Source organism: Rosa chinensis, chromosome 2 (assembly GCF_002994745.2).
Source record: "Rosa chinensis cultivar Old Blush chromosome 2, RchiOBHm-V2, whole genome shotgun sequence".
Taxonomy (NCBI): Eukaryota; Viridiplantae; Streptophyta; class Magnoliopsida; order Rosales; family Rosaceae; genus Rosa; species Rosa chinensis.
Genome location: NC_037089.1, coordinates 85730786 through 85752202, shown reverse-complemented (window position 1 = coordinate 85752202; position 21417 = coordinate 85730786). Strand labels below are relative to the sequence as shown.

Below are 21417 nucleotides of genomic sequence, written 5' to 3'. Positions count from 1 at the left end.
CATGGATATGTTGGTTTTTTTAGCTAGAGTTCCGGCTTTATCATATAGATATTCGATGATTTGGATTGAACTCACTTTTACTTGGTTTAAAATAAAAGAGAGGCCACCAACAGTGCACCACTGCAACAGTGGTAGTGTTTAGTGGTGGTATTGCTGGGTTCCATGGTGGTGACACTACAAACACCAATCAGGAGACTGCCGGTTTAGGTGGTTAAATTTTAGTACTGATAACTGTAAGAATGACCAGCTAAGGTGAATTGGGTTTGTCATTCCATCCCCAACTTATAAGATTTATTTTAGTCTTTAATTTTTTATATAACTCAGTAGATTTAAGCCTATGAGGAATTCTTCTGAATACATCTTCTTAACTGTGCCTGATTATAGTCAAGTAAAGCAGTAAAGTGTAAAGACTGCAGATAAACAAGATAATAAATTACAATGTGAGCATTTTATATAAAAATTTGATGCGTCTCTGGAATCCTATCCTAACTATGATTTCCCAAAACCAGCAGCAGCCTTCAACTTCATCCTTTTACGGCTTTCTATCCTTTCAGGACTTGGAAGTCCTGTTTTATCTTCATACTTCTTCTCTAATGCCTGTGATCATTAGACGCATCATTTAGTTTCAACCTCAAAGGCAAGGAAATCCATATCAAGTTTTACAATTATGAATTTACAAGAATCCCTATTTGTACTAGCATTATGGTTATTCATTTGGTGAAATAGATAGCAGTATATATATAGTTTATAGACAAAAAGTCATCTTAACATTTAAATCAAGAGTCCTGAAATACTAAAGTAAGAAGACAAGTTCTTAATACCAACTAGTAAAGTGGCTGGTCATTGCTTGTCAACCATGAGCTAAAGATATTTTTCAATGGTGAGGGCGATATTTATTAGAGAACGAAAGACGGGGCAAGTATAGGCATTTCAATGTACTAACCTGTAGCTGTTCAGAGATGCTTTCAAGAACTCCTTCAGTCATTCTATCAAAGAAAAGAATACCCTGGATTCAAAGGAGCCACAAAAGAAGGGGGATCAGTTTTAGGTCATTCAACATTAAACAATCATAAGACTTTACCACAATGAAAAGCCCAACAAATAAATAATGTCATATCTCATAGATCTTTTTCCTCTCAAATCCCAGAAAGAACCATCTACTAGATGCCTCAAGGCATCTTTACTTTATTCACCCCATACTCAGGGCATGTATGCAGATGGCTCATCTGCCACATGTTACATTTATTGTCTCCCTCCATTAGTACCCTAAGAATCTACTTTACAATTCCAAATACTTCTGAAACATATTCTTCGTTTCTATTTTGACATTATACTTTAAAAAATATTTAAATGGCAAAAGTTGTGACCTTCATACTTCACTCATGTCAAATACACTTCAACTAACTGATACTCACATCATGATTCTAGCGTTTTTGACAGCATCTTCCATAAGAACTATCATAAACAACTGCCATTTTATTAAGCTCACAAGTGAAAATCTACAAACTAGTCCTAAATATGCATAGCAGATTAGCATATGGATCCACAATAGTATAATCAGAGTAAGCAACAAGTTCATCAATCCAGAAAACTCTAGCACCGATAACTGTAAGTTATGTTTTCACTAATGTAAAACGGACAAATTTTCCATTGTTAAACTACTAATTATAGCTTGAAAGAAAGTTGAAAAAAGAACCTGCAAATGGTCAAATTCATGCTGGAACACCCGTGCAGGAAGACCGGACAAGTTGACTGTAAACCTCGCACCACTGATGTCCCGTGCGTCTATTTTCACAGTTTCTGGTCTCTGCAACCACAATAAAAAGCTAAGACATCCAAAGCAAGAGTCTAGACTACATACAAAGCAAGCACCTTAAGCTCATTAATTACACCCTACGCAAATTGCATGCAGTGAACAACACGTCTACCAACTATTACACTTTCAATTTCAAACGAAAATGCAAGTGAAAAGCGACGAATAGCACCTGAACATCAGCATAAATCCCCGGGAAGGACAAGCAACCCTCTTCAAAGAGCCTCGTTTTCTGCGAATATCTGCTAACTCTTGGATTCACAAGCACAATCTCCTCCCCTTCGCCGCGCTCCCCAACCGGATTGAACACCATCAGCTGCACATTGATTCCAACTTGCGGGGCCGAGAGCCCAATGCCATCAGTTCTGTGGAAAAAAAAAAAAAAAAAACAAGCCAACAACAACGACTCCTGTCAATAACAGCAACCATTTCTCAAAAAGCTTGAATCTTTCTAATCCCAATCACCACACACCAAATGGTCACAACTTACTTGTACATTATATCAAACATTTCCTCCACTAATTTCTTCAAATTTTCATCAAACGATTCAATTCTCTTGTTCTTTGCTCTCAGTATAGGGTCCGGATACTCCACAATTTTCAGCGGCGCCTCAAATTCAACATCCGCAGCTATAAATTCAATTCATTTCAAATCAGTACGGAACAAATCGAGCTGAAAAGAATGAGTATTTTGAGTTTGGAGTTCTCGGAATTTGACTTACCAGAAGCTACTTCGTCTTCTTTGAGTGAGGAGCCTCGTTTGGCCTGCGCGTGGACCGGAGTGAAGCGGTTGGCGGCGGATAGTGGCTGGCCGGCGGAGGAGAAGGTGGTGAAGCGGTGGAAGATGGCGGGAAAAATTGGGCGGCGGCAGAGAGATGGAAAGATAGCGTGGGGTGAGGAAATTGGCTGGAGCCAAGCCGCACAAGCCATGGCCACAAACGCTAGTAGTGTAGCTCAGAAAATTATGCGTCTTTGTAATTCCTTTTGAACTTTCTGATATATTTCAATCGTGCCCTTACATTTTTGAAAATTTTGCGGATGAAGTGAATGATAGAATTGAAATTTTATCACGGTACGACTCGACTCAGTTTGATATTTCGTGATACGAATGTGAATAAGACGCGAGTCTTTTAACACAAATTAAGCTCGAGTTCAAGCTCGTTTAGTGTAGGACCAGGAGTGAGCAGATTCGGTTTTGATTATTGCTTAATATGAACACGAATATGCACAATTTCGTATACATGTTGAGATTCAAATTTAAATTTTGATGATAAGTGATAACCTGTAGCAAATATAGTTAATATAAGATTTATAGGCTCACCGCTACAAGCTATCTTACATATTTATTTAAAAACTTAAAAGTATGTTGATGACATTTATGTTGCGTTTGAGTTATTATAGAGAATGTTTCACACATATCCAGTGACATGTCTTAATCCTAGAATTCTACATTAGGTAATACCGTAATAGTAAGGAAAATTTATATACCTATCCATGTGAGAAAGTTAACTCTATTCTAATCACTGACTTGAGTGTCAAATGATTATCGTTCGAGTATAAGCCACATTTCTCCTGACTCATACTTCTCTGTCTCGCAGGCATTTGAGGCTAACAGAGTGAACACTCTACCGATCACATGGTAAACCAGTAACAACATATTGATTCGTACATAATCTCTTATACAAATGACGCGCGACACGAACACAATCTATTCTGCAGCAACCGAATATAATTGCTTCGAAACGACACCGTTTGCTTTAACCGCGGTAAATTAATAACTGACCAAGGGTCTCAGGAGAGAGAAAAAACTGAAAAAGAAAGGTTCTAATAAAAATCGCGGGTTGCTGTGTTTGGCTCCTCCTCTCATTTTCAGATCCTTCCACGGTTTCCTTCCTCCAGGTCACTCTCTCTCTCTCTCTCTCTCTCTCTCTAGGGTTTCATCTCAATTCCAGATCTGCGTAATCGATCCTGTTGATTTCCACGTAAATCAAATCCCTTTCGTTCTCAGATGATCTTCGCGAAAGCGGATCTGATTGAATTTTCTGTGTTGCGAAATTGAATCGATTCGATTGTATGTATGAACCGTAGCCTTGATAATCTCTGCTAATTTTGATTAAATTTCTGTGTGATTCTGCAGCCAAAGTTGAAAAAAAAAAATGGGGCTGACGTTCACGAAGCTCTTCAGCCGGCTTTTCGCCAAGAAAGAGATGCGAATTCTGATGGTCGGTCTCGACGCCGCCGGTAAGACCACCATCTTGTACAAGCTCAAGCTCGGAGAAATCGTCACCACCATCCCTACCATTGGTGAGCCCCCAAATCACTAGTCTTTTTGTTGTTCAATTCATCAGTTATCGAAATCGATATGCTTTGAAATTGATATGCTTTGACTAGATTGTTCGGATCAGTTTTGCTTTTAGGTGTAAATTTTTGTGCATATGAAAGAAGTTTTTGTTTTGTTGTGCTCTGTTAAGACTTTTATGTGTTGCTGTTGAGATGGTGATTAGTTTTGCTTTTGTAGCATCATGTTGGATCAGAGTATCGTTGCGTTTCGTCTAATTGTGAGAGTGGTTGTTTACAGGATTTAATGTGGAGACTGTGGAATACAAGAACATCAGCTTCACTGTGTGGGATGTAGGGGGTCAGGACAAGGTTACTGCTCACCCTCTCGCTATGTATCTCTCTGCATGTGTATCTGTGTTTGCTCATAGATAAAGGCTTACATTATGATTTTGTAGCCATTTTATAGTTGGTGGAAATTTACTGACACTTGCTTCAATAAACATGAATTTTTTTTTTTTTTTTAAGATCTTCTAAAAGGCTGTGCAATTGGTGGGGGATCTTATAAGGTGTTATATCATTTGTTTTCATTTAAAAGTTAGAACTGGGAGGTTAGTCTTTGTTGTGTGGTGTCTCATCATCTTAAGAGGAGTTTTGGTCTGCACATCTATATATGCATACCCAGTAAGTGATAGAGTTCCTTCCAAATACAGATCCGTCCATTGTGGAGGCACTACTTCCAGAACACTCAAGGTCTTATTTTTGTGGTTGATAGCAATGACAGGGATCGAGTTGTTGAGGCAAGGGATGAGTTGCACAGGATGTTGAATGAGGTAGTTACTGATTCTGACGGCTTATAATTTGTGCTTGTTTATGCTGGTGATTCATAAGTTCCAATTGCAAAAGATCACGGGATCCTTTTTACCCAAAAAGTAAAATAAATAAAATCTATGTTGCTTCTCTAAGTTTCTATTTGGTTTGGTACGTACTTTCCTGGACTTGCATCCACGTACTTGCTGTAGTTATATGGCTTTATGTCTTAGTTGCTTGATGAGTAATTCTGGTTGCATGCCCTGTAAGTGATTAGAAGATTCAGGACCTTGTCTAGGGTTCTTATTCTTTGTTGTTCTAAATTGTTGGCTTTCGTAAGTTTCTGTAGAGTTTGGATGCATACTTTCCTGTAGTTGCATCCACTCAATTGCTGTAGTTATATTGCTTTATGTTTTAGTTGCTTCATGAGCAATTATGGGTGCATGCCCAGTACTGATTGGAAGATTCAATCTCGTCTAGGATGAACAGTTGCACATATTCTTTCCAGTCTTTTTGGTACTAGGGTTGAAAGGTAAAAATTTGATCTGGTTTCAGGATGAACTGAGGGATGCTGTTTTGCTTGTATTTGCCAACAAACAAGATCTTCCTAATGCAATGAATGCTGCAGAAATAACTGATAAGCTTGGTCTTCATTCTCTCCGCCAACGTCACTGGTAAGTGATATTGTTAATTTTCACTCTGCAATTTTTAGTCCATCTGTAAACAGTTGCTGTAGACCTTATATGGTTGAACAAACTAAACAAGGTTGAAATGATTCCTTTATCTTTTATTCAGAGGTGAGTTTACTGGTTTAGTTCTATTGGATAGGAGCTAGAAAACTAGTGGATGGTGTCAAAGTCAAACTAAACAACTAAGAACCTGATGTCATGTTTATTTTAATACCATGTAAAGATCTTGGAAGAAATTGTAGGACCAAATAGTATTGCAGATAGGAGAAGTATGGCCTGAACTATTGCTGGTGTTGTGATGTTATTTCTCAGGTACATTCAGAGCACATGTGCAACCTCTGGTGAGGGACTGTACGAGGGATTGGACTGGCTTTCCAACAACATTGCTAGCAAGGCAAGTTCAATAAAATCAATCTTTTACAGTAATATTAGCTCATTAGTTTATGCTAAAACAATTTCCGTTCTTTTTCTTTAAAATGTCTGCAACATTTACAATTATTCTATGATCGACATAAAATATATGTTATTTCACCACGATACAATCGGTATTTGCCGTTTCTGCACGATTCTTTTAATACTGTATTTCTGAGAACCTCTGTGCTTTCTTTACAGGCTTAAGATAATGAAGGCCAAGGAGTTCAGTTTGCCTTGGAGATTCTGGGGAAGGATAGTTTTCTTTGTTTCTAGTGAATGTTGTAATAGGATAACGTTTTGGTGAGACTTTGTCTTCTGATTTTGTGTTGTGTATTTGCTATTTTAGCTATACTTCAGCTATAAACAGAGTTTTCTAATTACTATGTTACAGTCTTCCTTAAGCATGAACCAATAGCATGTCTTTGTGAGTTTGTGTTCGTTTTATGTGGTTGAAAAAAAATAATAATAAGGTGGTCTACAGCTGAGAAGTGGTCATTTAAAATTTGAGACCAGGTGTGTGCCGCAATGTTAAACCCCCAGTAGATGGAGTGTAGTTCCTTAATTGAGAGGTTTCAAGGCCCCAAAGAGAGAAACTCATAGCTGGCGAAAAAGAAACTGATTTCCAAACCAACAATTGAAAAGAAGTGAAAGATTGATAACAAATGCGGAGTGAATAGTGAACACATGTAACGGAAAAAAAAAAAAAAAAACCACAGATAGTGCATGACTGTATGAGGCTACACAACAACTGTGTACGTTTAATGTAGTCATTGGAAATCAATCTTGATTAGAAAATTCATGAAGAGTTGGAATAAAAATTATTTGGTGATATGGTCGTATAACAAAAATGGGAACGAAAATAAATCAAGAATTGAGAGACGAGGAATTAGTCCTTTTTAATTTGTCAGTAACTTGTGTGTTACTAGTTAAGAGATGCTTTCTTTGAGTAACCTACTCCATTTCTTTTACAAATAGTGATGGTTCCAATGAGCCACTGTCGCCTTAAAGGGCTAAGTTTGGTACCAGGTGCTCGGCCTCACCCTGAAGGCCTGAATCGCTCGCGCCTCCGCGATTTTGGAGGAGACAACCTCAACGTCTGACATAGTTTGGATTTTAAAAACAAACGAGAGATTAGGGAAAGGATAAGGGATTGAGGCGGAGTAGAGGAGAAGGAGATGAAGAAAGTAGGCCTTTCGGGGACTGAGAAGATGGAGAGAAAAGTCTCTCGTACAGTAAGTAGGAAGGCATAATTTTTTTTTTTTTTGTAGTATGAATGGCTGTTTATCATATATTTTGACAAATGACAAAAACAGAACCTGAATTATTCTAAAATCTAGCTAGCATAACACTCATCTTATCTAGGTGCAAACAGAAGATTTGGCCGGGAAAGTGATCTTACTCGCTACCATGATAAGAATTGAATGAAATGTCACAACTTAATTTGAAGGGTCACTGAGATTTTTATAAAGAAGAAGCGCACCACTATACCCCTAATGTGGGTTTGTCCCTCTTTGGGCACCATTCCAATTTTCATGGCTTTCAAGTTGAGGACAGCTTACCTTATCAAAGTATTAAACCCTGATGGATCAACCACAAACTGATATGTGGTTAGAATTAGGTCTTGATTTCAGATTTGAGAAAATTATGTGGCCATAAACCGAGATTGCTAGCTGTAATCTCACATGCCATGCTCTAAACCCAGGATCATGGACGTGCTCGAAAGACTTGCCAGCCACGAATCCCCCATTATTTTTTGCTTTAAGCACTTGCTTCTGTCCAACCTTGATTAGTTTCTCTAATTCTGAAACAAAGAACGTTTATATCTTCCAATCCCAAGAACATAATGCGTAGTGGGGATCAAATTGATTATTGAGTAGATTCGGATTGAGAATATACGTACACAGTTACTCATATGATCATGGTAGTTTTTTTTACTGCACATTGATCGGTTATTTATCTTCTATTATCTTTCACTTCTTATTTAGTTTAAATATCTCAACTCGATCTCTTAATTTCGTATCAAAAAAAAAAACTCGATCTCTTAATTTTTTTCAGATTGATTCAAATCATCCTTTAACATTTTCTTTCACTTTTTTCCGCTCATTCTTTCTCACCAAAATTTCATCTATTTTATAAGACACGATTTCTCTCAATCTAACCTGTGAAGAAGAATAATGGAGTTGAAGAATTACATATGATAATTGACTAAATTAGTCGATAAGCATGACACAATAAGAGAATTGAAGCTAATGAATTGTCTAGTTAAATGGTACAATAAAAGTCTAGTCAAAGTTTGGGAAGGGTTGCAAATCGATCGTAAACCATTTCTTAATTAAAAGGATGTATGAGTTGCTTTTTATGGGATTTCTGTTATCAACCAAATAACCAATGGAGAGAATTGAACTCAAAACACTCAACTCCCGTGTAAATAACACTAAAATTATAATTTTCACTTTAATACTAAAAATTATAAACATGTTTTACCTGTAATATATGGTTTCAAGTGTATAAGCTTAAATTTCACATCAATTAACAAAATATGGTTGAAATACCTTCACAATGGTATTCATATTTACTGATAATATATCTCTGAATTTTATACGTATTGTATGATATTATACGGATCGTAATTGCCATTTATTAAGACGGCAATAGTAAAGTGAGAAACAACAAGTGTTTAATAATTGAAGCTAATTGAGTGCCACATCATGGCTTTCCAATATTAGTTTGCTTCCAAATGACTTTTGTACGAAGTGTCAAACATTAAGTACATATTTTTATGCCTTATTGTGGGATGGATCCCCCCGCTAAGAAGACTTTCTGAATTAGTACATAACGAGTGGCTAATATTTTTAATGGACACTTGTGTTAGGAACTAAACCCTAATTTGTTAATTTTCACTTTCTTATTTTCGTTGTCTTATAAAATCAAGGATAATGATGCAGCACATGTAGATTCGTCCTCTCTTACATTGTATGCGGATAAAGCCAAACGTAATGTTTGGTTCCAAAGGAAAAGGACAAACGTAATTTCCAATTAGTTCCATCTTTTCTCTATTTATATGTTTTGATGAGTCAGTCGAGTGAAATTAGGGTTTGGGTTTAGGGTGAGGTGCTTAAGATAATTGCTTTTACTCAAAACACCCCGATAATTTCCACACCATTTTGATTAATTCAAGCTTAAAATGATTGCTCTCGATCTGTACAGGTCTCGGATCGAGGCTAATTCGATCACTATAGTTTTATGGAAGTTCAGCTTTAGGGTTGCTGAGTTGATGCTGGAAAAATAGGGTTTACCATTTATAAGGGTAGGTATGGTGGGAAAAGGCCATAGTTTTATAGGACTGTACGTGGTACGTTCTATAGCAACTTGAACACAGTAGTCTAATAAAGATGAGAACCGACATCTTTACTTGGAGTTTCTGTCATATGATTAGGTCAAGATCAACTTAGGGTTTCTTCTAAATGATGGGTAAGCTTTTGATTGGTGGCCAGAAAACAGGGGAATGAACTTTGATCTGGATATAATATTATGCATATACGTGTGCGCGAAGAACGATCGATCATCACTCACTAGCTGCTACAGATGGTTTTAGTTTCTGATCGATGAACTGGAATCGATGCAAATTAAGAGCCAAAAACAAAACAATAGTTTGTGATGAACTGGAACGCAAAGAGCACCATAGTTTTTCCAAACCCCATGTTTTGTTTCACTACTCAAAGCAACTGGCAGCAACAGCGCGTACTAGAGAGATGATGCTATTATGTCATCTCTGGGTTTCTTCAAGAACTTCCAACCTGCAGGGCACATGCAAACGTACAATATAACGTTATCAATCCAAAGACCATATTCGAGTTGGCGAAATCGTCTGAGGGATACAAGCAAGTCCCATGCATGATTCGATTAGACCATACAAGCAACCGTCATCGTTTGAAGGGTTTAACTTTTGGAATTTGAGAAATTTCATGAGTAATTTAACCCTAAATGTGTAAACTATTCTAAAACTCCATCCAGCATTTAACCTTAATTTCATTTTCGTGGACAAATTGAATATTCTTATTGAAAATAGCTTTTCCCCCACTTATTCTCAGTGTGCACTTGACCATGCATGTGCTTTCTGGATACGTATTTCAATTTTTTTTTTTTTCATTGGAGATATTGATCATTTTATATGCTTACGTAAGAGTACATTTGTTTTAATATTCACTAGCAAGCTAGCTGCAGAAGCATAGAAATCTCATACAGTCCATTGTAGAATTTCAGATTCGCCCTAAATAAGAAGAAATTTCGTCATGCATGAAAACATGTATTTGTTCTGATACATAATATATTTCTACACACACACATGTATGAGCAACTCAAAAAGATAGTTAGGTCGGAAGCTCCTCACACTCTAATTCTGATTAAGAGCAATATTTACTGAGAAAAACCCATCTTAGGCTCCCTCTATAAAAGCCCCCAGCTACCCCATTAGCTCTGATATGTCTGCCTAACTTTCTTTCTTTCTATCTCTCTCTTTCTCTCGTTCTCTCTATCCCTTTATCCATCTCTGTAACACAAAGAATGGATAAAAAACCATGCAATTCATCATCCCAGGATGCTGAAGTGAGAAAAGGGCCGTGGACCATGGAAGAAGATTTGATTCTGATAAACTATATTGCAAACCATGGTGAAGGTGTATGGAACTCCCTTGCCAAATCTGCCGGTATATATACCTTTCTTATCAAACTAGGTTTTTAAACTCCAAACATTTATGTGTACTTTTTCTATCTAAAAAGCTAATTACTATATAATTGAGTAACCCTAGCTTGCAAAGCCGATCATATGTAGGTTTGAAACGAACTGGGAAGAGTTGCAGACTCCGATGGCTAAACTATCTCCGACCGGACGTTAGGAGAGGCAATATCACACCAGAGGAACAGCTCTTGATCATGGAACTGCATGCCAAGTGGGGAAACAGGTGATCCATTGATCTATCATTTCTGTTTAGACTTTAACAATTTACGTACAAGACAATAATTTTGTTTTTCTTTTATTTCTTTTGATTGATTAGTTATACCTATTTTGATTTGGTTTTGCATTTTTTGATTAATTTCGATAACTAATATAGGAGGCTTTGATCTTCTTCTTCTTCTGATCTCATGCATATAGCGATCTGATTACTTGTCAGCTTCCCTAGCTATTAGTATGGGTAGTGATACCTGGGTAGAAAGAGAGATAGAGAGATAAGTCAAGATATGCAACGTATTACCTGGGGACTTTGAGTCTTCGATCCATACCCACGAAAAAGATTTACAACACACATACAATATTATGTGATGGTGACTAATTAAAGATATTCTTTTCTTCTTTTTCTTCTTTTATTTTTTATTTTTTATTTTTTATGTTTTGAAATCCGTACGAGGATGACTGTTGAAAACTGTTTATGCTTTAAAAGTTTAAATCAATTGGCATAATACTTCTCTATACATGCTCGATCTCTGTTTCTCTCTTGGGTTGTGTGTCATAGGGATGGACTTGGAGGCATATCATTGCTGTGTGGACCTTTTACCTATCCAATTCATATTCTGGCAATTCTTAACCCTTTGTTTTCGCTCTCTCTATATTTCTTCTTCTTATTTTTTCGTTTTATAATTTGAAACTCCGCCTTTTTCTAATTTTCTTTTTGTGGAATTCTCTTATATGTTGCAAGATCCAAGATATTTCAGACAGTGGTGAAGTCATAATCGGTAATTGTCTTTTAAGCCCGCGCCTAGAAGATGAGTTGAAAAGATAGGACAAGGATTTACCGGAAAACAAGTAAACTTGTTCTATTTTTACCATCGCATATTTAACTCCGGTTAGCTCGGCCGCCGCTGATTGTAGGATGACGTGTCACCAAGTAAGAGAGTTGACAAAACGAACTGGGATATCCCCATTAGCAAGATTAACTTTGCATGTGCATGCTTATTTACTATTTAGCACCGAATCACTTTTATCAATATTTGTTAAAATTGATAATGGTGTCCAAATTAGGATACCATCCATGATTAACAAACATTCAAAAAAGTCCAAAGATTAGGAAATTGTTTTTGTAGAAAAAAAAAATTAAAAAGAATATACCTTATTTTAAAGGACACTTTGGGAATGCGAACCGGAAAAAAGTACAGGGGCAATAAAAAGTTTTCCAATTTAAGTCGAACTCCTCAGCAAATTGGTCACATGCCAAACATCTCACTTGGGAGAAAAGAAAAAAACCCTTTTGCCTTATTTGGCTTTGAAGTTGACATGAACCTTATTGTTGTGGCTTCTTTAAGACAATGACTGCTCGGCCGGCCCCTCCCTCCCCCTATAAGTTTTTTTCGTACAGCACGAATCATCGGATTCGGATCATCGGAGGTGTGCATGGCCGCAGCTCACAATCATGAGCTAAGTTACCTTTTCTTCTCTGATATTTAGTCAAAAATATCCATATATCGGTTAGTTAGATAACTATTTACCTTCAAGATCTGACCCTCACCAGTCTGGTATGGAAAAGAAAAAAATGCAGCATATATTTATAAACCTCTTAGGACAGGAACAACTAGATGATAAGTAGTTTAAATAAGATACATATACACATATTTTTATACATAAATATATAAAAGCATGTATGGACATACCTGTTATTCCGGGGATATTGTCTTTGAAGCCCCAGATCTGATATCAGAGGGTGTCTTCAAGTATGAAATCCAACTGGGATCGAGTTGTTGCAATATTATTACTCTGTGATGCACACACGCAAAGCCGTCTCGATCTGTTGATTTTGTTTATATTTTCTTTCTCTTGTGGCAACATTTGGTTCCCAGGTGTCTTATTTATATGATGAAATGTCCAACTTGGAAGACTTTAAATCTCACCCGTAGAACATGTGTTGATAGATTTTCCAAGATACGCTCGCTTTTATTAAAAATAAGAAAATAAAAATATAAACCTTTCCATGGTATTCACTTCCACCAAGTCACCAACCAACAACACTTCCATGATTTATATGGTGGTTATTTATATAGTGGTGTTTCTAACTGGTTGTTCATTATTTAGGTGTTGCACCTGTAATTTTTTTAATGAGCATGATAGTTATAGAAATGATTAAGAACATACTTTTTGTTAGAAATGTGTGATTTCCCAGATAGAAAGGGTACTTTGATTTACTAATTATTTTCTTTTGTTAATTCTTTGTTATATTTTGATTTACTATCTTTTTTTCTTTTTTCTTTTTTTTTGCTGGTGAGTGAGCTTGATTAGTTAGCAAGGGAGTCCAAGCAGGTCTAAAAGTTTCGGTTAGCTAAAACTAAGTGTTGCACTATAAACATAAAACACAAATGACTACGTGGTTCACCCTAGATTACACTACGGCCACTGGTTATTATCAAAAGTAGGTCCTATTATGGTCGCCATTGCGACTAGCTAGAGTGTTGTTCAGTCCCACTCCACTGTCTTCAGTCCCACTCCACTGTCTACGCTTAGACTTATTCAACCAAGGTAGATCCTATTTCAGCTGAGGTTGAACCCTGGGTTCTCGGTTCGATATTTCTATGGTTGGTCTAATTTCATTTAGTTTTAGACCCTCGGTTTTAGTCATATTAGGCCACAGTTACTCACATAATAGGTGAGGGTGAATCGTGAACTCTATAGGTCCAGTTTGTCCAGAGTCGAATGTTCTCTGCTCTATCCCATATGGTAATTAAGGGTAGATCTCATTCTGCTAGTGTTAGCCCCCATCATGCTCAAGAGGACATCATCTAACTTTGCTCGCTCTTATTTGTAATGTCACAATCTCAAATCAAGACTCTATGGAAGGGTATGTCTAAAGTTCTGTTTACGTTTTTGGAGAAATGAACTACTATCGAAATCGATGCATCACAACAAACTATCAAAATTAGGTCACAAATTGCGTAGCAACTGAGCTTTTGGATTGAGTATTCAGATTGATATTAACTTTTCGGTCCTTCATGCATTTTGCATGACAAAGTGCTAGTTCTTAATTATTTCACAAGGTTTACGACAGTGAAAAGATCAAACGATCGAGCATTTAGTCCGGTTCTTAAATACAGTGCCAACTATACGTATTTCATAAGTTTAGTCAGTCAAGAAGGGCATACGAGTTGACTATATAGTTATATAGTCATATAACTATATATGCTGCTTGAAATGGCCTTACAAATCTTCTAAAATTTGTGTTATATGCAAGATTTGCAAGACCATGAAGCCATTGAACACATAAAAGTTACTAGGAACTTCCAACCGGTCATTATCGCTCTTTCTTAGCTTTTTGGCTAATCTGACATTGTTTACCTTATACGAATTGGATCCAGTAGACTAACCCAAAGGGTATAATTATATCAATTATTTATTTCTTATCCGGTTCATGCAACTTTTTATACTAGGAACTTAATTACAGCGAACTAGCAAATAGTTGTGTTTAATTAGCTAAATAATTTAGCCTAATTGCTCATGCAGGTGGTCGAAAATCGCAAAGCATCTGCCAGGACGGACCGACAATGAAATCAAGAACTACTGGAGAACCCGAATCCAAAAGCACATCAAGCAAGGTGATCAGAGCAATTCACAGGGACAAAGCTCAGAAGGGACTGCAGATCAGGCAAGCACGAGCCAAATGGGATCGAGCAGCACTACTGGTCTCGACCCAATGGAAACCACCTACCCTTTATGCCCCACGACGGCGTCGTACCCAGTAACTCTGGTTCAGCCTCCTGATCATCCTAACGTTGTACCCCCTCCGGATTCAAATCAAGAGAATTACTGGAGCATGGAGGATCTCTGGTCTATGCAGTTACTAAATGAGTAAATGGAGACCAGTAAACACCCCCAACTCATCGTCTATATTTATAATAATTTGGATCATTAATTACATATATATAATTAGGTCTGTCTATATACATAATTATTAGTACATAAATAATTTTTTTTCTGTTTCATATATATATGTTGGCCTGGTATTTAATTAATTATACTTAAATTTAGTTTGTAATAGGGTTATCCTAAAGTTTGAGATTTGCTTTCCTTTTTATAGTAAATTAATGAGAGTATTTGTCATATATATCTTTCTAATATCATGATGGATAAGTACGTAAACAGCATAGGTTAGCTAGGTCGACCCTGGTCTCCTTTTTAATTTCTTTGCTGATCGATCTCTGATGGTTAGAGAAAATGATATTTACTTTTTGTTCGTATTAATTAGCCTAGTTAGTAACTGGCTTAATCTAATGCTTCTACCCCACAAGAGGTGCCGTTTTGCTTAGTGCGCGCGATAGAAGTACGTAGAATCTTGAAACTTTTGGAGGAGAGATCATAGGTACGGAAAATTGTCTGGGTGAGATAGAGACCTGCAGTTTCTTCCAGACCACATCAGAAATACGCATGTGCTAAAAATAAACGCATGTGCTAAAAATAAACGCATGTGCTAAAAATAATACTGTGGTTGCAGCTGCATGAAATCTGGAACTGATATCAGAAATCAGATTCTCAGAAGTAGGGTGGGGTGAGATATATAGAAACCCATACGTGTACAATTAAATCGAGATGGACCAACGAGAAACCTACACGTAGAGAATAATAGCTCTTATATTTGTGAGATCCATATGGGATTTTTCCCGAAGTTATGCATGGCCATGCAAGCATTGAAGTCCGATGTGAACGTAACCTAAGGTCTCGTTTGTTTCGCGGATTTGAGAACTTAGGAAAGGAATGTTATTCCTTTTCTTTGTCTGCTAACCTCAAAGTCCGGAAATGCTTTCCTGATATAGGGGAATGTTGAGGGTAAACTAATTCCACTCAAACTTCATAGGATTGAGTTTCTTATCCCATTTCCTAACATTAATTGCAATAATTTTGGACAATAATACCCTAGCATTGGTAGTGCTTGATTACCTTTGGTAGTGTTGAAAATTTATTCCAGGTTGTTTTTATTTTAAAATAGAATGGTATTATTAAAACATTGATATATTTTTACTTTTCTTTCCTACACCAACCAAATATCGGAAGGGAAATCAAATGATATTTCCTGGATGTTTTCCCTGCTTTACCGAACACAAGAAAGGAAATATGACAAGAACTTTAGTTTCCATTCCCCACGGAAAAGACAAGGGAATCGATTTCCCTTTCGTGAACCAAACGAGGCCTAAATTGCAACCCGTGTAGAGGAAGCCCTACGTGCTCCTTCTCCGTCTTATTAACTCCTTTTCATTATTATCGGATCTATCGTATCTACATGTCCCAACGTCCTACCACACATTGGCATTCATGATTCGCTCTCGAGACCTCCTACTATGTTTTACAACATGTCATGTTGCACTGCACTAGAACTATGTTGAGTTTTTCTTCCATTTCATTATATTTGGTAAAGGAGATTCCGTGTTATCCTCTGAGTAAATGTCAAACATTCAAAATTTAGATCACCTTTATCACAAAGTATATATAAGGGGGGAAGTATTAATTTCTTTTTTCTTATTAAAGTCTCTAATCAAACTATAACTAGACCTTTCACATTTTTGTTGCGAAAATCAAAATATTTTACATTTTTTCTATTATTAACCTTCATTGTTACAATTACTTGAATATTTGAGTTGCAATATGTAAAGTTCATAAACATCCAACTCGATCGATCATGACCAGCAGACAAAAACAAAATTAGGTCGTTTTGGATAAGTCACTAGTTATCATTTACAACAACCATCCTCGAAACTTTACCATCAAAAATCTTTTATTATTCGAGAGAATGATATCAGAAAATAACCTATTAGGCCCATCTCGCACTCTGCACTATCAAAAACGGCAAAAGATACACGAGGACAGTTCATATGTTGGTTGGAATTGCCAGCTTCCCAAGCTCATACGAAAAAGAAGTTCGTCTTGTAACCACTCGTTCTTTCCATCACATGTTTGTTGTGCCTAATTGAATTGGATTGACTGCAAAGCACAAAAGGGATAACAATCACGTGGTAGATAACAAAGATTCACATGTCGGGTCGGCCATGATTGCGAAGATTCGCATATATGCATGAAAGAGCTTGCAAACAAAATATCTTCTCTAGGGTTTTATGTGAGGAAGAGGAAGAGTTAACCCTAGCTTAACACACGCGGAAGTTGAGAAATTCTCAAGTTTCTATGATCATTTGATAAATTTCAAGGTCTTCAATACCATGTTGGTTTTTTTTTCCTGGACCATCAAGTATCTATTCAATCTATTGTATAATTTTCTCTTAATATGTTTTAGAACCTCTCAGCGACATAATTTAAGCATTACTAAGAAAACCGAAGCTTATATATAATATATGGATATGGTTTCAGTCTTGGATTATAAGTACATAGGATTCGAGAAAGTTTACTAGAGCTAGATCCAGACTTGTTAGAGCTACTATATGTCTGGTAACGGTATCTAGATGCCTTAAAGATGATATAAGTTATTGTTTTAATAATTCAAAAGCATTGGAGGACGTGGAAGTCGAAAAAAGAGCAGTTTCAATGTGGGTATAGTAACTCTTCGTGTACTGTGTTGAAGCAAAGCGCGCGGGCACCTTGATAAGTTGAGCTTTTACACGATCATAGGCCTAAGATCAGCAAGATGCTCCTAGCTCATAGAAATAAGAAATTATGTGTGAATATTATTTTTTCTCATCTCAATCTTTGAATCAACGTATCACATCTTCAAAAACTTCAAACAAGATAGCATCCAAGCTGAAAGCTGTATATGACATTTCCAAGTTAATCCTTAGTTTATCCAACTGTTGCTGCCTAAACTTTTGCATCAACTATCTAGATCATTGCCAAATATAGTGCATATAACCGATTAGGAGATTCATGAGTACTTAATTAGTTAATTTTGGAATTGACAAATAATTGATCAAGGCTTCTCCCTCTTTATATGCAATTTTCTGCGCACTGATAATGATTAATGATCGATCATGAATCGGCGGTGCCGACAAGGAAGATATATATGAATGGAGTGATGTGATTCATGAGTCTCACTCGAGGTGAAAATTGACGTGTGGGAAATAGAAAAAGATAGATATGATATGTGAACAAGGAAGGTCATTCGAGACGTGAAATTGCAAATGGGATGTCATACCGATTAAGGCTAATTTCGTTGTCCATTTATGAGTGCATGTGCAACAACTATAACTATGTCTCTCTTGTATTATCATGTAATAGAGTCGTGCATTATTGGTAGCATGGGAATGAGGTTATGAAATCAGACTTGGGCTAACTTAATTTGACTCTCTCTCTCTCTCTCTCTCTCTCTCTCTCTCTCTCTCTCTATATATATATATATATATATATATATATCTTAATTTATAAAATATTTCATTGACCACGTTGAAAGAAAGACAAAAATGAAAAATATTTACACTCTAATCGGCAATTGCATAATCCATAATTATATGATCTTAAAAAACAAAAACAAAAGAGCCATAATATAACTCTCTCGAAAATTACACGACGATGATATCCCATTGTGAACATTTATATAGAGAAATATATATATGTGGCTCAATTTCCGACATGAACCAATGATCCGATTGCATGTGGAGGCTTTGGAGCTCTACTACTAGAGAAATGTTACTCTGGTAAACAAATCTGAGAATATTAGGAGCGATGTTGTTGAAATTGGATTATGATCCATGTTATATAGTGATAAATAACGTATCGAGTCTATAAATATATATATATATATATATATATATTTCCGATATCAAGTGATAAACATAAAAGATTCTGAGTTCAAAATCAATCAATTCACTTTTATGAAAAGAGAGGCACATAAAAAATCTAACCTTACATGCACAATCGCATAGTATCCATAGTGGTTTTCGAGTCTTCACGAGGACCGCATTGCTACTACTTCAACTACATCACGTCATCAGTCTCTACATGTCTTCTCAAACAAGCTAGCGCGGGTGCCACAAACACATTATCCCGCAATAGATGCTTGAATATGAATGGAAGGAAATTAAACATGGAACATCCTCATATACTCGAGAGCACGATAGAACACGAGGAGAATGTGGGAGAGTGGTTTGCTACTGCTCGATGAACAAGAAGATGATAACATACATAATCTAATGGGAAAAATTCCTATTTATTCTCAGACTTGGTGTGCGCACCCAACCTAAACATGTTGGAGACTCATCTTTTGAAAAATCACGTGTGTGTATATATGCATATCACTTTTGTTAAACCTAACCAAGTGATGATATTCAAGTAAAATGGGCTCCTTAAATTTCCAAACAAAACAGCGAAAAAGCAAAGAAGACCTTTCCGCAATAACCTATCCCTGTGTGATTAGGAAAAAGTTTCTTTCTCTAATTAAAACGTGTTTCAATCACTGTGGCTCTCACTTTCTTTCTTTAAGCACGTGCCCACTGCCCAGTATCTTTGACCATAATTCAATCGAAAGGCCCAAGTGCGTATGCAGTTGGGCTAGTCATGTTTTTTAGGGCCAGATTATGAGAGGTAATTCCGCAGTTCTCCATTTTTTCCTTTCAGAGTTTCACTGTTTCAGTTTTTCACTTCTTCAGGCTAAGCGTGTCTATGGAGAAACCTGTTTTTCCTAGCAAAGTGTTCAATTTATCATCCATCCCCATTTTGGTCATTTTTGGCATGTTCAAGGTGAAATTAAGAATCCCTCATTTGGCTGATCCAGTTATATTATGGAAAGAAGCACCCTAGTGGCTCAGAGAAATCTTCAGGTCAATTTCTCTAAGTTCAGGCTATCATCGATTTGAAGCAAGTTTGCGCATATGATAGCCAGGGTGTCTTTCGGAATTGGATGTGTCAGAAGATGAACAGCTCAGCGTATCATTGAAAAATTTGCACTGGTGGTTGAAGTGGCAGCCTGAAGTGGCCGTCTCCCTGCTGGAGCTGCCTAATTCTGTCTCCTTGGGAGACATATATGACTGTTATTGAGCGTAGTGATGATAATGAGTTTTTAGGCCTGAGATCAGTAAGATGCTCCTAGGTTCCAAGCTCATATATAGAAATTATGTGCGAATACTATTTTTCTCGATCATCGCAATCTTTGAATATCGGTGTGTCACATCTTCAAAACTTCAACGAGATAGCATCGAAGCTCAAAGCTGTATATGAAATTTCCAAGTTAATCCTTAATTAGTTTATCCAACTGATGTTGCCTAAACTTCTGCACCACCTGTCTAGATCAATGCCAAATATAGTGCATATATAATACCCGGGTAGGAGATTCATGAGTACTTAATTATTTAATTTTGGAATTTTCAAATAATTGATCAAGGCTTCTCCCTCTCTATGTTCGATTATTTACGGACTGATAATGGTTAATGATCGATCATGAATCGCCAGTGGCGACAAGGAAGATATATATGAATGGAGTTATGTGATTCCATGAGTCTCACTCGACGTGAAAATTGACGTGTGGGAAATAGAAAAAGATAGATAGATATATATGATATATATACGAACAAGGTAAGGTCATTCGAGACGTGAAATTGCAAATGGGATGTTTTGCCCATCAAGGTTAATTTCGTTATCCATTTACGCAATAACACCAAGTCAATAAGTCAATAACCAGAGAAAGTCTTATATAAGGCAAACGTACGTACTACGTGACGGTAGGGCAGCCCAATCAAAATTCAAAAATTTGTAAGTGCGTTCCGAAACTATCTTTACTGTGTCCATGACACATGATTGTCATTGAGGCCCTTGATGGTAGTGACGACCATGATTTAGTTATGTGCCTGTCGCTGGAATCATTATTCCGGCAACTAAATCATCGTCTGTCGAGGGTATAGTGCTGCTATCAGTAACCTATGTCCCTGGGTTCTCCATCGAATTAATTATCTCTAACAATCTGATCAAGGAAGGTTGGTTTTGATGGGTCAGTCCCACCTTAATTGGAGGAGGGTAATCCCTGTGGTAGTTACCGTAGTTTTACATACTACATGAGGAACACATTTCTACTATTCCTTTGGTGACCCAATAAATGTAAAGGAAGGCTAGCTATATGTATAGCTAGGGTGTTGAACGTTGAATGTTGGAAGGAAACATGCAATTAATGTTAGCATGCAAACATACTAACATAGAACGTAAGAAATATTGGAAAACCATGACTTTGCTTTTCATTTCTTCACACCTACAACCTGCCATGAAGAGCAATGCCTATATATATAAAGGCATTGTATACAAGAACAAAGGTATCTGAGTTTGTCTGAGTTCGAGATCAAGGTATCCAAACTAATTCAAGCATTTGAGAGTTTGATGAAGTTCGGGAGTCCGGGGAGTCCATCATTTGTGAGTAAAGCTAGACAATTGCTACACTTGGTGAGAGAGTTCCTCACTTGAGAGATTGAGAAAAAAAGTGCCTCAATTAAATGAGAGATAGTATACCTCTTGTGAGAATATC

The 21417-nt window shown here is 36.8% G+C and overlaps 3 protein-coding genes and 2 long non-coding RNA genes across 5 annotated transcripts; 2 read left to right on the top strand and 3 right to left on the bottom strand.

Annotated features, from left to right (window-relative positions):
- Positions 1-294: 294 nt before the first annotated feature.
- On the bottom strand, positions 295-2797 carry LOC112188201 (peptide deformylase 1B, chloroplastic/mitochondrial). Its single transcript, XM_024327276.2, has 6 exons — positions 2535-2797; positions 2304-2442; positions 1986-2178; positions 1697-1807; positions 944-1006; positions 295-597 (listed from the first exon to the last, which is right to left on the bottom strand). Exons 1-6 carry the CDS (start codon positions 2740-2742, stop codon positions 490-492), a joined length of 822 nt encoding a protein of 273 aa, XP_024183044.1. The 5' UTR covers positions 2743-2797; the 3' UTR covers positions 295-489.
- A 772-nt stretch (positions 2798-3569) lies between these two features.
- On the top strand, positions 3570-6414 carry LOC112190282 (ADP-ribosylation factor 1). The gene is made up of 7 exons (XM_024329711.2): positions 3570-3711; positions 3950-4116; positions 4391-4461; positions 4803-4922; positions 5455-5573; positions 5901-5982; positions 6201-6414. Exons 2-7 carry the CDS (start codon positions 3969-3971, stop codon positions 6204-6206), a joined length of 546 nt encoding a protein of 181 aa, XP_024185479.1. The 5' UTR covers positions 3570-3711; positions 3950-3968; the 3' UTR covers positions 6207-6414.
- Positions 6415-10467: 4053 nt separating this feature from the next.
- On the top strand, positions 10468-15044 carry LOC112185351 (MYB-like transcription factor EOBII). Its single transcript, XM_024323589.2, has 3 exons — positions 10468-10707; positions 10833-10962; positions 14481-15044. The coding sequence occupies exons 1-3, from the start codon at positions 10566-10568 to the stop codon at positions 14827-14829; spliced, it is 621 nt and encodes a 206-aa protein (XP_024179357.1). The 5' UTR covers positions 10468-10565; the 3' UTR covers positions 14830-15044.
- Positions 12091-14474, bottom strand: LOC112185352. Its single transcript, XR_002930211.2, has 2 exons — positions 12644-14474; positions 12091-12429 (listed from the first exon to the last, which is right to left on the bottom strand). It is a non-coding gene; the product is annotated as an uncharacterized LOC112185352 (long non-coding RNA).
- A 3212-nt stretch (positions 15045-18256) lies between the features above and the next one.
- LOC121051825 lies at positions 18257-19223 on the bottom strand. The gene is made up of 2 exons (XR_005807125.1): positions 18815-19223; positions 18257-18604 (listed from the first exon to the last, which is right to left on the bottom strand). It is a non-coding gene; the product is annotated as an uncharacterized LOC121051825 (long non-coding RNA).
- Between the last annotated feature and the right edge of the window lie 2194 nt (positions 19224-21417).